Genomic DNA, 13,573 nt, shown 5'->3' on the forward strand with positions numbered 1-13,573 from the left:
AGGAGGGAGCGCACGGAGAGAGGTGTGTGCGCCGTCTTGGGGCGTCGTTCCCGGCGGGCCTCGAACACACAGACCGGGAAGGTGGGAAAGGACAGAAGGCGGTGGCCGTGTGGGTTTTTTTTTGGGGGGGAGGGGAGTCGCGGCTCTGCGGACGGGCCAGGAACAGGTGGGGAAAAAGAGGCTTCTTTTTGGTGGGGATGAGGAGAGGAGGGCACAGAGCCTCCTGAAGATTGAGCGTCGCTCTCGCCTTTGCTTGACCGCCAACTCTCTTTCTCTTGCGCGTGCGTGTGGGGACTTTCTGGAATGCCTTTCCCTTTTCTCTCTCTATCTCTATCTTTTTTTTTTTGGGCGTTTGGTTCGGGCCAGAAGACGCGAGGCGTTCAATTGAACTGTACTAACACACACACACTTCATCACCCGACCGCTTTTTTGCCTTCTATCCCTCCTCCACCCCAGCGCCGCGACCCTCTTTTCAGGCTTCACCGAAGGTTGTGCGTTCCTGCGTTAGCGTTTGGGTTGGGCGCCGCCGCCGCCGCCGCCGCCGCCGCCGCCGCGCTGCTCGCTCGCGAACGCCGACTGACCACTACCGCTTCCACCGACCGCCCGCTGCCGGCCGAGGAGAGGAAGAGGATGGTAAGGTGAGGTGAGGTGGACGTGCTGGCGTGCTGATGGCTTTCTCCGCGGTGGACCCATCTCTCGGAGCACAGAGGTGGCATTCACCAGGAGAGGTAAGTCGGCGCGAAGCCGGGGTGGTGAGGAAGGCGGACGGGCGATGAAGTTGGTAAAGGAGATTCGGAGTCGTACGGATGGTTGAGGAGTGGTGACGGAAGTGTCGTGCTCTCTTCAATCTGCCGCATTTGCGGATTGTGATGCGTGAATCTGTTGCACTGAGCCTCGGATTGTTGTACGCTCTTCGTGGCTGTGAACATTTGTCTGTTGGAATGACTTGTTTCTTGCAGTATCTGCTACCTTTGGTTCATCTGAAGTCAGTATGTTCCGTACTTTGATTACGGCCCTTGAACTGCCTTACGGCGTTTAAAAAAAAAGTATTGTGTATGGGTTCTCTCAAGGCTCTGAGTAGCCCACGGTTCGCTGCACAATCAAGCCCAGACGGTGACGAATGGGCCACTGTCCACACTGCACCCGAACACGCCATAGGCTTGTGCTTTCGTATACTGGCTGTGTCTACCTGATCTCCCGAAGCTCTGCGCGAGACAGTACATGGACTCCTTGATAACGGTCTTATCCACTCGCTACTTGCTCAACGCTTACGGGCCAATGTGGATCTACACTGACACGGCACTCGCAAGTTAACACGAAGACAAAGCGCAAGCTGGCGGAATGCCCGTAGAAACTCAAGGGTTAATGTATGCTTTTTCCATGCTAGCGAGGGCATCAAGGGGGTACTCACTCTGTAGATGCTGACGTAGAACATTCACGCACAGTATGTAGGATGTCAGTTGCCTTTGATATTCTCCTTCTTGCTCTAATGCCTTGGCGTATGGCTTCTGTATTGGTTGGATCTGTGAACATTGGCATGCTACCAGGCAGAGTTCTCCGGATTATTATTGAACTTAACTCTGGTAGAGAAGCTCACCGTTGAGACTAGGGTTTTCAGATCATTGGAGGTTTGACTTTGAATCATGTCTTCTCGGAAACCGCGACACCCAAAAATCCCGAGGAAAATTTGGAAGATCACTTAGCCAGAAAGCGGACGTATTTTCCGATTTTGTTTCCAGCATCTTATTTGGTCCTCTTTGGTACCTTCATAGTGATGGTACAGGGGGAACTTGGAACGCAAACACTCGTTGAAGTGTTCATTCTTTGCATCCCAGGATCCGGGGCGGAGAAATGAAGACGTGAAATGGCTTGTGTCTTGAGCTTGAGGGCGAACTCGTCGAGGCATCTTCAAGAAGCTCTCAAACAGAGAATATAACACATTTGACGCCGAAGCAGAAAAGATAGAACAGTCCGGGTGGCAGCCACCGACACGACAGGAACCCCGTCCCATCAACCTCACCGCCAACATCAACACGCGCACTACTACTACCACCCCTCAGCCCCCTCTCCCAGCACCGCCACTACCCCAACCCCAGTTCCAGCCCCTCCACCTCCCCCAACACCCTCCGACTATCCCACCTCCCCCCGACATCCACCCTCCCCATCCCCGCCACCACCTCCCCCACCCTCTCCCCATACACCCCCGCATCAACCACCCACGCCCACTCCCACGCCCAGGGCGGCGGCGCAACACCCCCATAATCCTCGCCTCCGCCCGGCCGCCGCAGCCGCCGCTGCAGCACCAACAGCCCCCGCGGCACGACGACGAGCTGGCACACGCACGCGACGACGGCGGCCAGCCCCCACACGTCGCTCTTCTCGGTGATGCGCGGCGACTCGGGCGGGCGCCAGTTGGGGTCGCCCGGGGAGCGGAAGGCGCCGCGGGGGCGGCGGCGCAGGGCGCGCTCGCAGCGCTCGTTGGTCGCCCAGCCTGTTGGGGGTTTATCTTTATTTTTATTTTCTTTCGTATTTTCTTTTGGTTTTTTTTTTTGGGGGGGGGGGGGGGGGGGGGAGGGAGGAGGAGGAGGGAGGGAGAGGGAGGGAGAGGGAGGGAGGGAGAGAGAGAGAGAGTGGAAATCACTTACCGAAATCTCCGAGGATGGCGGTGAGGCCACCCGGTGCGGTGTTGTCCGGGTGGAGGAAGACGTTCTCGAGCTTCATGTCTTTGTGGATGATGGGGTCCCAGGCGGGGAGGGGGTCGTTGGGAGTGCGGATGCCGTGGTGGCAGTAGGCGAGGGCGGCGGCGAGGTTTTTGAGGATGGTCGTCACGGTGTCGGCGCCTACTGTCTGCTGGGTTCTAATGTGACTGCGTCTGAGGTTTAGTAAGTGTGCGTGAGGCGAGGGCCTGCAGGTGAACACGGCAGGTAGAGAATACAGAACTTACTCGTTGACGAGGCTTAGCAGGTCGCCCCCCGTGTGATATTCTACGACGATAGCGCCCTCTAGTGCGTCCATGTCTGCGAAGGCTTCCATCATTTTGATAATGTTTGGGTGATCGAGAACCTTCAGTGCGCGATACTCTCTGAATATGCATTCCAGTGCGGGTCTTCCAACCGCAATTTTCTTGACGTACGACTTTTCATCGCCTTCCTTTCCTACGACATAGATTCCACACACCAAATGATTGACATGGCGAATAGGGCGGACCAAGTCGTATCTGTCAGTGGGTTCTCGGGCAATCATGTCGGGCCCTGGTATATTCTGCGGACGGCGTCGGTTAAAGGGATATGTAAGGCAAATAAATTGTGTGAGGTTTGATTACCAGGGAGAGGGCCCTTTCTCTTCCTCAAAGATAATTTATAACTTGACTAAAGCCTCGAAACACGTCACGTTAAGCAGCGTGGAATCACATCAACTGTGGATGCTATTTAGCGCGACCTCGCTCTGTGTCACACGAGACAACCTTGAAAGCAAATCAAAGGCGATCGTCGAGGAATAAAATATCCCCCCACTTGACTTGCTCTTGTTGTATGTGGCGTATGTGTTTGTTCATACGAAGGAATGCAAAGGACACTATAAAGGCGAAGTCATGTCAGGCTCAAGGCGTATATTGGCTGCGTGGCTTGTTGGATCTTAGCCGCACGCCAGGCCAATGCCACGCGCTGTATTTCATATCTCGAAAGGAAAGAGAAGTATATTGTGCACGTTACTGCCACGCCTGTCTATCTCCACTTGTGGGGGAGTGTGGTTTGGCGTGGGAGAGGAGGGAGGGTGTGTGTGGTATATGTGTCGGAAAAGATGCTTCAGAGGACGTGTTTGTCGGTTGGCTTCTTTCCTTCTTTCCTTTTGCGTTTATTGTGGTCGTTGAGAAGCAAAAGGTGGAGCTGTGGTTGTTGAGTGAAAATAGATGCGGAGAGGTGAAAGGCGGCGGTTTACTCCATGGCGTAGTCGGTTAGGTCCCCGAGATTGCAATGCGTGAGATGTATGTCTCCTATCATTTGCTGGGTTTGATGAAGCTGTCCACCATTTCGGATGTGTATGGGTGGTCAATGATACGTAACGCATCTGTTGGACCTCATGATCATATTAGACCTCATGATCACGAAGATGACCCTCGTTGAGGATGAATGTCATCATCAGACCCACATGAGCTCCCTTCAGCAACGTATCATCATGATCAGGCTCCCTTGCTATCCCTTTCTTCGCGCATATATAAACCACCAGTAGTAGCAGTGTTCAATAGATCATCCAGCTATCAGCTTCACTTCCTCCACCCGGCTGTGATCACCCATCCGACAGCATCGTTGTTTTTACCAGCAAGTCTGACTGGAATCGCGTCACCGCCTTCTTTTCGACGTAATTCACGCGGTTATCTATTTTCCCCTAAGGTCTACCCCGGCGGACTTTCCGGACTGACGGGTAATGCTATTGACTATTCCTGTGCTTCGAGAAACACTACTCGAGTAGCCCTACAACGGATATCTGGTCGGTGTCACCTACAAATAGGACATGCTGCCACTTGCCCTCCTTTACTTGTATTTACAGTAATGTGTGAAGAGCGAAATTAGAAGACCATTTGCGGGGAAGCCGGGAGCCACGCCCAAAACCCGGGGTCACGGTGTCGGTAGAAAGTCTTGCCTGCAGAGGAGGCGGAGCTTGCAAGCGACCCTCCACCAAAAACCTGGTGATAGAATGGCGGCCGAGAAATCGTACGAGCATGGCAATCGGACTCTACTGGTTGATTCGCAGACGGGACGCGCATTGGATTATTCGGTTTGGGTGCCTTGCCGGGGGCAGACTCTCATCGGTGGGGTTTGGCTGCATTAGGCGAAAGGGAAAGACTCGATGTTCGTATCATGAGCTGGTGCACTGTGGATGTTCTGTAGAGAGATGCCAAATGTGTCAGTCGATCAGTCGCAGGAAGTCGATACACCATGACCCACTTCTCCACGCGTTCCTTGCTTGACGGCATGCGACTTTCTTAATCAGGAAAAAATCTCCACACTAAGCTTGCGAAGCAATACTTGGATGCATCATGCATGTAGCTCCATGCTTGCTTCCGAAGACTCCATCTGCATCAGATTCGCATGCGCATGCAACGCATACCCACCAAAAGATATTGAATGTAGGAGTTATTGTTGGGATTAGACACGGCGCTCGCCTGACAATAGATAACGCTATTCTTGGAGGGGCCGCTATAAACATTCCAATGCAGCCAAGCCTCGTGATCAGCTTCAGTGCTCAGGCTATTGCAGCTGGGAGTGTTTGGGTCCAGTGATGGGTGAAGGCTTGCTTTTCAAGTACCTCTTGGCCCCCCGAGCTTGGCCAGAATTCGTCTCACCACTACGTCTTGTGTTTAACGTCGTCTATCTTCTCTATGATTAAGGCATCTTTAAGGGCTAAGATTGCGTCGGTTCTGCGTTTTTCGGTTGAAAAATGAGCCGCCTCGCAATTTGATGAGGGGTAGGATTAACCGCTGTTCAGAGTTGGCCCGGAGGAGCCCACAACACAATGACAGGGTAAGCGCATACTGTGAAGCGGTGGATCCCCAGAGAACGCCTCTTGTATCCATCTTCCCGTGAATGATATCTCGTCTGCCTACAACAAGGGCATACCAGCGGCGAGGACAACAGATTCTGGGACATCAACCATCACGCTCCAACGACGATGCGCATTTTCGATAGAAGCCAAACGTTCATCCCAAACATCTCTGCCAATTCAAAAAAAAAAGCTCTTCTCATTAATTCTTTGTCTGCTGTAAGGTCATGTCCATGATCTTTCGCCGTTGCACGGGCCTGTGGTTCGATCAAGCCTTCCTAGCCCGTCTCACGCAGCAGCGCAATGGAGGACATGGTCGACGCCGCGTCCGACGACGCCAACCTGGGTCGAAGCGTCAAACGCCAGCCGCGCCGTGAAGCAGCACATCGCTCAGGCTATCCACGCGGCTGAAACGGTTACGTTCCGAGTCTTGAGGGCTACTCGTGTGTAACAACCGCCAACCTGTAGTGAGTGAGTGACTAAATGCGTCGATATCAACTCATTCCACCCGTGCAAGACATAGGTAGCATTTCAATCCCGAAAAAAGGTCTTTCATGCTCCTCTACCATCGCAGCAGTCTTCTCCTTTCAAGGGCCGACTTAAATAACCCTCTCCCTCCCTCCCTCTCTCCCTCCCTCTCTCTCTCTCTCCACACTCCCACTCACGAAGCCGTACTCTCCAACAACCCAGCCGCAACCGTGTTCCCCTCACTCCTCAACACGACCCTCGACGGCGGCTCCAGCGGCACCGCCTGCGTCAGCTCGACCACGACCCTCGCCACCGCGCCCGGCTGCACGATCCTCGGCCTCTTCTTCGCCACCTCGCCGCTCGCCTTGTCCAGCACGGCCTCGAGCCTCGTCACGCGCGCGCTGACGTTCAGGCGGCCCTTGAGCACGTCGACGTACATGGGCGTGACGTGCTCGAACGCGAGGATCTTGCAGGTGAAGGAGCGGATGTTCCTGATCGGCGACGACGCGTGGCAGACGATGTCGCCGACGCGCAGGTGCTGCGGGTCGATCTCGGCGAGGTGCAGCGTGACGATCTGGCCGGCCACGGCCCAGTCGGCGGGCTCGCCCGTGTTGTTGTCGATTTCGATGCCCTTGATGAAGGCCGTCTCGGCCGAGGGCATGACGACGAGCTGGTCGCCGACCTGGAGGCTGCCCGAGTCGATGCGCCCGGAGATGGACAGCGGGTTCGTGATGCCGCCGCGGAAGACGTCGCCGACGGTGAGGCGGAGCGGCTTGTCGATGGCGCGTTTGCTGGGCTCCGAAGCCTCCAGTTCTTGGACGAGGGTGGGCCCGCTGTACCAGGAGGCGAGTTCCGTGGGTGCGGGTTGGACAATGTTCTCACCGGTGAGACCGGCGCACGGGACGAAGGCAATGTTCTTGGCCTGGAAGCCGGCCGTCGTGAGGAACGCGGACATTTGTTGGGAGATCTCATCGAAGCGCTCCTTTGACCACGAGGTGGTGTCCATTTTGTTGACGGCGACAATGAGTCGCTGGACGCCAATGCTACGAGCAAGTAGCGCGTGCTCCTTCGTTTGCCCTCTCAGACCGGATTCGAAACTGTTAGTGCTGGCGTCAATGACGAGCACCGCAAAGTCCGCCTGACTTGCTCCTGCGATCATGTTCGGCACGAAGTCCTTGTGGCCTGGCGCGTCGAGAATCGTGAACCTCGTCTTCTCCGTCTCGAAGGTGTTGGTTGCAATATCGACGGTAACGCCTCGCGACCGTTCCTCTGACGTTTCGTCCATCACCCAGGCTAATGCGAACGAGGACTTGCCGATATTTTGTGCTTCTTTCCGCAGCTTATCCACAGAGCGCTGGTCAATGACCTTGAGGTCATACAGCAAACGGCCCATAAGAGTACTCTTGCCATGGTCGACGTGGCCTAAGACATGGGTTTGGTTAGTCCAGTCTGCTACATACCTCCAGCTATCATCGGAAGCGATATGGCATCGCCGAAGCATGATTTTACTTACCGATGACGACAAAGTTCGCCGACTTCTTCATATTCGACTTTTCGTACTCCTCAAGGACATTCAGGTTCTTGCTCTTCACCCGTGGAGCCTCGTCGATCTTAATCCCCTCTACACCTTCGGCAAGGCCGCCGGCCTCATCCTTAGACTTGGAGTCCTTCGCTTGAGTTTGCTTCTTATTGGCACCTGCTCACATTAGTCGCCCGGTTTGGTCCAGGATCATGCGCGGGTCGCACCTTTCGTCTGTGCGTTCAAAACGACATCATCTGGGCTTGGACCTGCGAAGGGTTTGGCTTTAGCATACTCCGGGTACGACGTGTACGGCAACATAAACATGGGATTATCGAGCTGTCCTCCGGGCCTGGGACCAAACATTGAACTCGCAAAGGTGGACGGGGCGCCCAAAACGTCCTCGAGTTTGACCCTTTTGGCGGCTGGCTGTTCCTCTGGCTCTGGCTGGAGTTCGGGCTGGCTGACTGGCTCCTCACGGGCAGGGCTGGGGCTTTTTTTCCTACGAGTGGGATATGCTCGGTGTGTTGTTTGCGCTTTGGCTTCCCCATCCGTGTTTGTCTTCTCCGTGAGTATGCTCGATTCGGAAGACTGTCCCTCAGGTGGCGCCTCGGTCTTTGTCTTGAGCCTGTCCAAGAGGGCGATGGCCTTATCCGAAGCTGGCTCTCCCACATGGCCAGTTGATCCAGACGTGGTCGCCTTGGCCTCCTCTTGCTTCTTCTTGCGAGCAGCAGCCAAAGCAGCCAGCTTCGAAGGCTTGGATGAACCACCCAGCAGATAACCCCGTGGAGCCGTATATGCCTCCGATAGCCTCCCTTGACGATGGGCGGGAACGTTGAGCCAAGGAGTATCGGAAAAGAAATCCGCAGACGACTGACCAGTGCGCATGGTCGGAAGGAACATGGGTAACGGGAAGGCCACAGAGGGGTCTGTTTCGCGTGATCTCTTAGATGGGAGTCCTCGTAAAGGCATGGAGTGGTGTTCAAGGCCTTACATGGTACGTGTATCCGAAATATTTACATGACGGCGGCTGGAGGACAGCTCTGGGCGGGAAGGTGGACAGGCGAGAGACAGTACTCACCAGTGGCTTTCTTCGGCTGCGTCGCGGAAGCGGCTCCTGCTGCCTGGTCGAAGCGAGAGGGCTGCTTGGGCTTCTTGGGTTGCGCGGGCTTGTGGGCGTCTATGCGGGCGTCAACGGGAGCGGCGGGAGATGGACTTGAGGACGTCTCACTCTTCAGATAGGTGACGGACTTGGCGATGTCGTAGTAGTAGTTCCAGAGCGCCTCCTCTATCTGCTTGTTCGAAATGTTGGAGTACTCGGGACTCAGCGCTTCCCTGACCTTTATGGTACCCTGGCGCATTTGCTCTGGTGGGCGGTGGGATCAGTCGGGCGCGGCGCGAGCAGGGAGCGGATGCGCAAACCTTTGTCCTCCTCGGTCAACTCTGCGGGAGTCGATGGTCAGCATGGGCCGACCAAGTTCTGAATGTAGTATGCCGCCAAACCTTCTTCGCCTTCGTCATCATCATATTGGTCGTAGACGTCGTCGTCGTCATAGGCGATGTCTTTGACTCTGCGGTGAGACATGGTGGTGGCTGTTTCGGCAGTCAAGTCGCGTGGGGAGGGTCTCGAGGCGCGTGGAGTCGCGGATGCTGTGCTGTAGAAGGTTGGTGTCGCGGCGTGGAGATTCAAACAGCGCGGGGCCTGATAAAGTGGTGGGGCGCGGTCATCGTCATTCAATGAATTCGCTTAGCCGGCCTTATCGATAAGGAACCAGCTTACGTTTATATAGTCACAGCTTTGGTTCGCTTTATCCATGGTCAGACTGGATGCATTACCAGCACGGCTATTGGACCCTCCATTCATTCTGTTAGAGCGCTGTTAGCCAGCTGGCTGTGCACTCGATTCTTGCTTGCCAGTGCCCGACGACTGGACGGACCGACCTGATCTCCCTGATTTCTCTGCACCATCATGTCGAAGACATTCATGAAACAGGTGCAGTGCCAGACCGGCCGTCGAGACCGTTCCATAGAGGAGTGATGTATGCTCGTCCGGGTACGCTACGGTGGTATTCTCCTACGAGCTGTGCTGGTCCACGGCCTTGGCTTGCGCCTCAACATGCGGGGTACCGTTAAAACTTCCTTCCAGACGACATCAGGGTCCACTCAACAATGAAAATGACGATGCCACGGTAACTAAGCTTGTGTCCACCTCCCGAATGAGGCAAAGTGGGTAGGGCGGTGGGCATGGCAGCGACGATCTCTGCGCGGCGCGACTCTAATAAACCCTGTGTGCTGGTCATGCGCCAAGCCACGTGCATCCATACAGAAGCGTTTGGTTCGGCTCTTCTTCACCCACGCCGTTCGGGCAGATCTCGCCGCCCAACATTATTTTGTTATTTTTTTTTTCGCCGCCCAGTTTTGCACTGGTGCCCCACGTGGCGTTTTCGGGGCCCAAATTTCGGTCCGGTCAAGTGACCTCTGTTGTCTGAAGAGTGTACCTAGCACTTGCTACTTCGGGGTTTGTCGAGCTGTAGCAACAGCAGGGCCACTGGCAGTCAAAGGTTCCACCTATGTCTGTACCAAGTAGTTGTCCAACATCCTTTCTTTGTGGGATCAGAGATGGAGAAAGACGATCTGAAAGCAACTCAAGACTGGTTGGGGCGAACGACATCGAACATGTCCATGAGCCGAACGAACGAGACCCGAGCGGCCCGCTGCGGATCAGGAGTGCGAGCCGCTCCCGCTTGGAGGCCTTGACATTTGTAAACACCGGCGCGAAGTCTTAGATTCGTCGACTCAACCTCAAACAGAGCACTTGACTTAGACTCTAGTAAACTTGGTGGTGATGGTGTGTTCTTTTGTCTAGGCTCCACGATGCTGACGTCGGATACTCTTGAATGCCGAGACTATTTTACTTGTGCCCAGACTCGTCTTCTCACTTAACACTGACCTTTCTGATCTTCGTCGTTCCCTTTCCTTCGTTTGCTTCTTGAAACACTTTGGCCTCTTCTTGATACATCCGCATGCGCTCTTTGTGGGCTTGGATTCTCTTTATAAGCTCTTGGCGAGCAATTGCCATGCTGGGAGGGTTGGGGAATTTCGAGCCGTACAAAGCGAACAAGAGTACCGATTGCATAGTCCAATGCGCATCGTTGCCAGCGTTGTGAAGATATTGGGGCTCTTCTCCGAGAGCAGCGGCGAGTTTCGACAGAGATTGCGGCAACATAAGATCTCGAGCGAGCCGCTGAGTATCAACGAGGCCCACGAGCTGAGACATACTGGCGCAGGGGTAACCAAGTTTTTCCATCCATTTGATATCCCCTGCCACAGCATGGCCGACCAGAACGACGTTACGGAGCGAATCCTCTCCGGATTGTGGTGCACTCTCATCTGGTTGGACGAAAAACGACTTGAAGACGCCCGACATGCCGTCTAAAGCCACGATCTTGCTCTGACCAAACTGAAACTTGTCGGGGCAGCCACGGACGAATCTGCTATTGACATGGCTCTGGTGCTCCTTGATGATGATGTGTTGAGTGCGAATTTGGTTGATCCAGTCGAGAGGCGTAGCGGGAGTGGAAAGCAATGCGCGTGAGTCCACTACGGCAATCCCAACTTCGGTGACTTTTGTCGCATCACGTTCCCACGCCTCAACGTCGACCGCAATGAAGATTGGATCGTAAAGTGGAGTGCTTTGAGACGGTGGATCGGTATTGTCATCGATTCCAAGATATTTGCGCAAACGCCTAAGTGAGACTGGACCGATCGTTCTGGGCCCGACTGATATTTTGCGCACTGCCACTTGCGACGACGCCATGTCGGGTGAGCCAGGAGAGTCTTCCGCTGCCTTTTGCGACGACGCCATGTCGGGTGAGCCAGGAGAGTCTTCCGCTGCCTTTTGCGACGACGCCATGTCCGGTGGGCCAGGAGAGTGTGCCGCTTGGCTTGAACCAGGCACGTGCATCATCCGTCGACCCAAGCGCGGTGCTGAGTGGTGAGAGGGGATAGCGGGCGTAAATCCGGTGACGGAGCGCGGTATCCTGGTCGGGGTGATCTTGAGCGCCACTCCATGATGTAGACGGCGCATTGGGAATGCAGTGCTTCATGGCCAGGCCGAACAGGAAGCCGACGTGCCAGTGGAGTTCTGAGAGAAACGCCGGGTCGGAAAAACGACCGGAGCCGAAGTGCCGGCACCGTCTGCACCCAGCAACTTCTGACGGCCGTTGACGTGGCGGGTCCTGCCTACCCCTGCATCATCAGGAAAAGGCGGATCTCGCCACGCCACGACGCCACGGCGCTGTCCTCACTTACCGGTCGCGTCGAATGGAACCGCTACCCATCCGGTCCCGGCAGAGGGCCAGTCTCCAAGCTCGTCTCCAAACGCAGGTGGTAGGGATTGCTGCTAAATTTACACTTCATCGACATCCTCATTCGCTCATCTCTTCAGGCACGGGCCCGAGCTGATCCGCGCGAGCTGTCAGCATCAGGCACACAGGCACAGGAATTCTCGTTCGGATGAGGCTGCGCCATGATTATGCGACACCCATTGCATGATGCAAGGGCGCCCGGGAAAGAGCCCGCAATTGAGCCGCGCCAGCACGACGCCCTCGGATCAGCACCGACCGGTCTCGGACGCGCTTCCGTCGGCGACGAGGTGGAGCCAGCAGTGCCTGAGAAGAAGCAGCCAGAATGGCGACCGCACACCGGACCCTGACGGCGTGCAGGCCCAAAGCACTAAGGTTCTCCTGCAGGATTCGGCCATCTTTGATGAGGCTTGGTGTGCTGTGGACGATGACATGCACCAGGGTAGGGGGTCCCTGCCTGGTCCTGCCTGGTCCTGCCTGGGGATGCCTGGGGCAGCGGTGGGGCCTGGGGACGGAAGGCTTGACGAGCAGCGGGCAGTGGCTGCGGCAGGCGCTGGCGGGCGCTGGCAGGCGCTGGCAGGCGCTGGCAGGCGCTGGCAGGCGCTTATTACGCACACGCCCTGACGAATTGGCAGCCACGCAACAGAAGTCAATCTCCTGCGAAGCCAGCGTTCCTGTTGTCCAAAGATGACTGGCAGCGCGATCTGCTTCGGCTGAGCGGCGGGCCTGGATCTTGGAACGGTGCAGGCTGGATGGGGCTTGCGGCGCGACAATCCCATCCGAGCGCATGCTCCCCGCGGCGAATCAGCCGCGCGAACCTCGTTCTGTCCAACATTCGACCAGAGTCAAGCTCGGCCACGCCGCCACGCCGCCGCGCGCCACGCGCGCTTTTATTGCCGTGCGCCGCCAAATTGTCCGTCTGCGAAGGCGCCCAGCTCGAGGCTCCCAGGGCAGTAGCACGCGACGCCAACGTCTTTGGCTCACGTGCGCCGGTTTAGAGACTGCGGGGCCTAGCGCTGTGATCTCCCACTAAGCTCCGCACCCATCTGACGCTTCCATCTCCTCCCCCGCGCCAGGCACCAGAGCACCCAAGGGTGAAGGCACTGCGCTGCCTTTGCGCTGCCTTTGCGCTGCCTTTGCCGCCGACTTCGCCCGGCCACGCATGCGCCGTCATGCAGCCTTTGTCATGGCGCTGCACGCTGCCCCGATCGCCTGACGCAGCTGAACCCTGCCGCTGCATCCAGGTGGAGATCTCTGTGTGTCCTGCCAAGGTTCTGCTCATGGCTTGCGTATTGCCATCCAACGCCCGCCGAACCCCTGGCCCTGCTAGTCATTCGTTCTGTTGATTTTCGGCACCATCGGCCTTCGTCCCCCCGCCCGCCACGGCCGCTATTGCACCATGGCAATACTGTCGCCGGCCTCCAAGTCAGCAGACGCGGCCTTCAATCCACAGATCGCCCGCCATCACGCGGCCCGACCAACGTGTCAGACGCCGCCGAGTCCTGATCACTCTGTGCGAGCATGCGCTCTGTCACACAGCCGCACGCTTCAGCGTTACACCCGCTCCGACCCGCAGCACTGCGTGCTATGCTGTCACGGCGGTTCCATGTCCGCCTGTGGGGAACACTGCCTCCTTCTTTCCGAATCCTTGCCCAAATGCTCTATCTCACCGAGCCCGGCCCCT

General features: G+C 56.4%; 3 protein-coding genes across 3 annotated transcripts; all 3 read right to left on the reverse strand.

The window, feature by feature from the left end:
• Positions 1 to 2,081: 2,081 nt before the first annotated feature.
• Positions 2,082 to 3,243, reverse strand: BKCO1_6200030 (serine threonine-protein kinase nek2; the record flags this gene model as incomplete). Its single annotated transcript, XM_020278067.1, has 3 exons — positions 2,082 to 2,491; positions 2,646 to 2,866; positions 2,945 to 3,243. 3 exons carry the CDS (start codon positions 3,241 to 3,243, stop codon positions 2,082 to 2,084), a joined length of 930 nt encoding a protein of 309 aa, XP_020126609.1.
• Positions 3,244 to 6,199: 2,956 nt separating this feature from the next.
• Positions 6,200 to 9,110, reverse strand: BKCO1_6200031 (elongation factor tu gtp binding domain-containing protein; the record flags this gene model as incomplete). Its single annotated transcript, XM_020278068.1, has 6 exons — positions 6,200 to 7,428; positions 7,520 to 7,702; positions 7,753 to 8,454; positions 8,607 to 8,891; positions 8,948 to 8,968; positions 9,029 to 9,110. The coding sequence occupies 6 exons, from the start codon at positions 9,108 to 9,110 to the stop codon at positions 6,200 to 6,202; spliced, it is 2,502 nt and encodes an 833-aa protein (XP_020126604.1).
• A 1,350-nt stretch (positions 9,111 to 10,460) lies between these two features.
• Positions 10,461 to 11,489, reverse strand: BKCO1_6200032 (qde-2-interacting protein; the record flags this gene model as incomplete). The annotated part of the gene is made up of 1 exon (XM_020278069.1): positions 10,461 to 11,489. The coding sequence occupies one exon, from the start codon at positions 11,487 to 11,489 to the stop codon at positions 10,461 to 10,463; it is 1,029 nt and encodes a 342-aa protein (XP_020126607.1).
• Positions 11,490 to 13,573: the final 2,084 nt, after the last annotated feature.

The sequence above is a fragment of the Diplodia corticola genome (assembly GCF_001883845.1).
Source record: "Diplodia corticola strain CBS 112549 chromosome Unknown scaffold62, whole genome shotgun sequence".
Taxonomy (NCBI): domain Eukaryota; kingdom Fungi; phylum Ascomycota; class Dothideomycetes; order Botryosphaeriales; family Botryosphaeriaceae; genus Diplodia; species Diplodia corticola.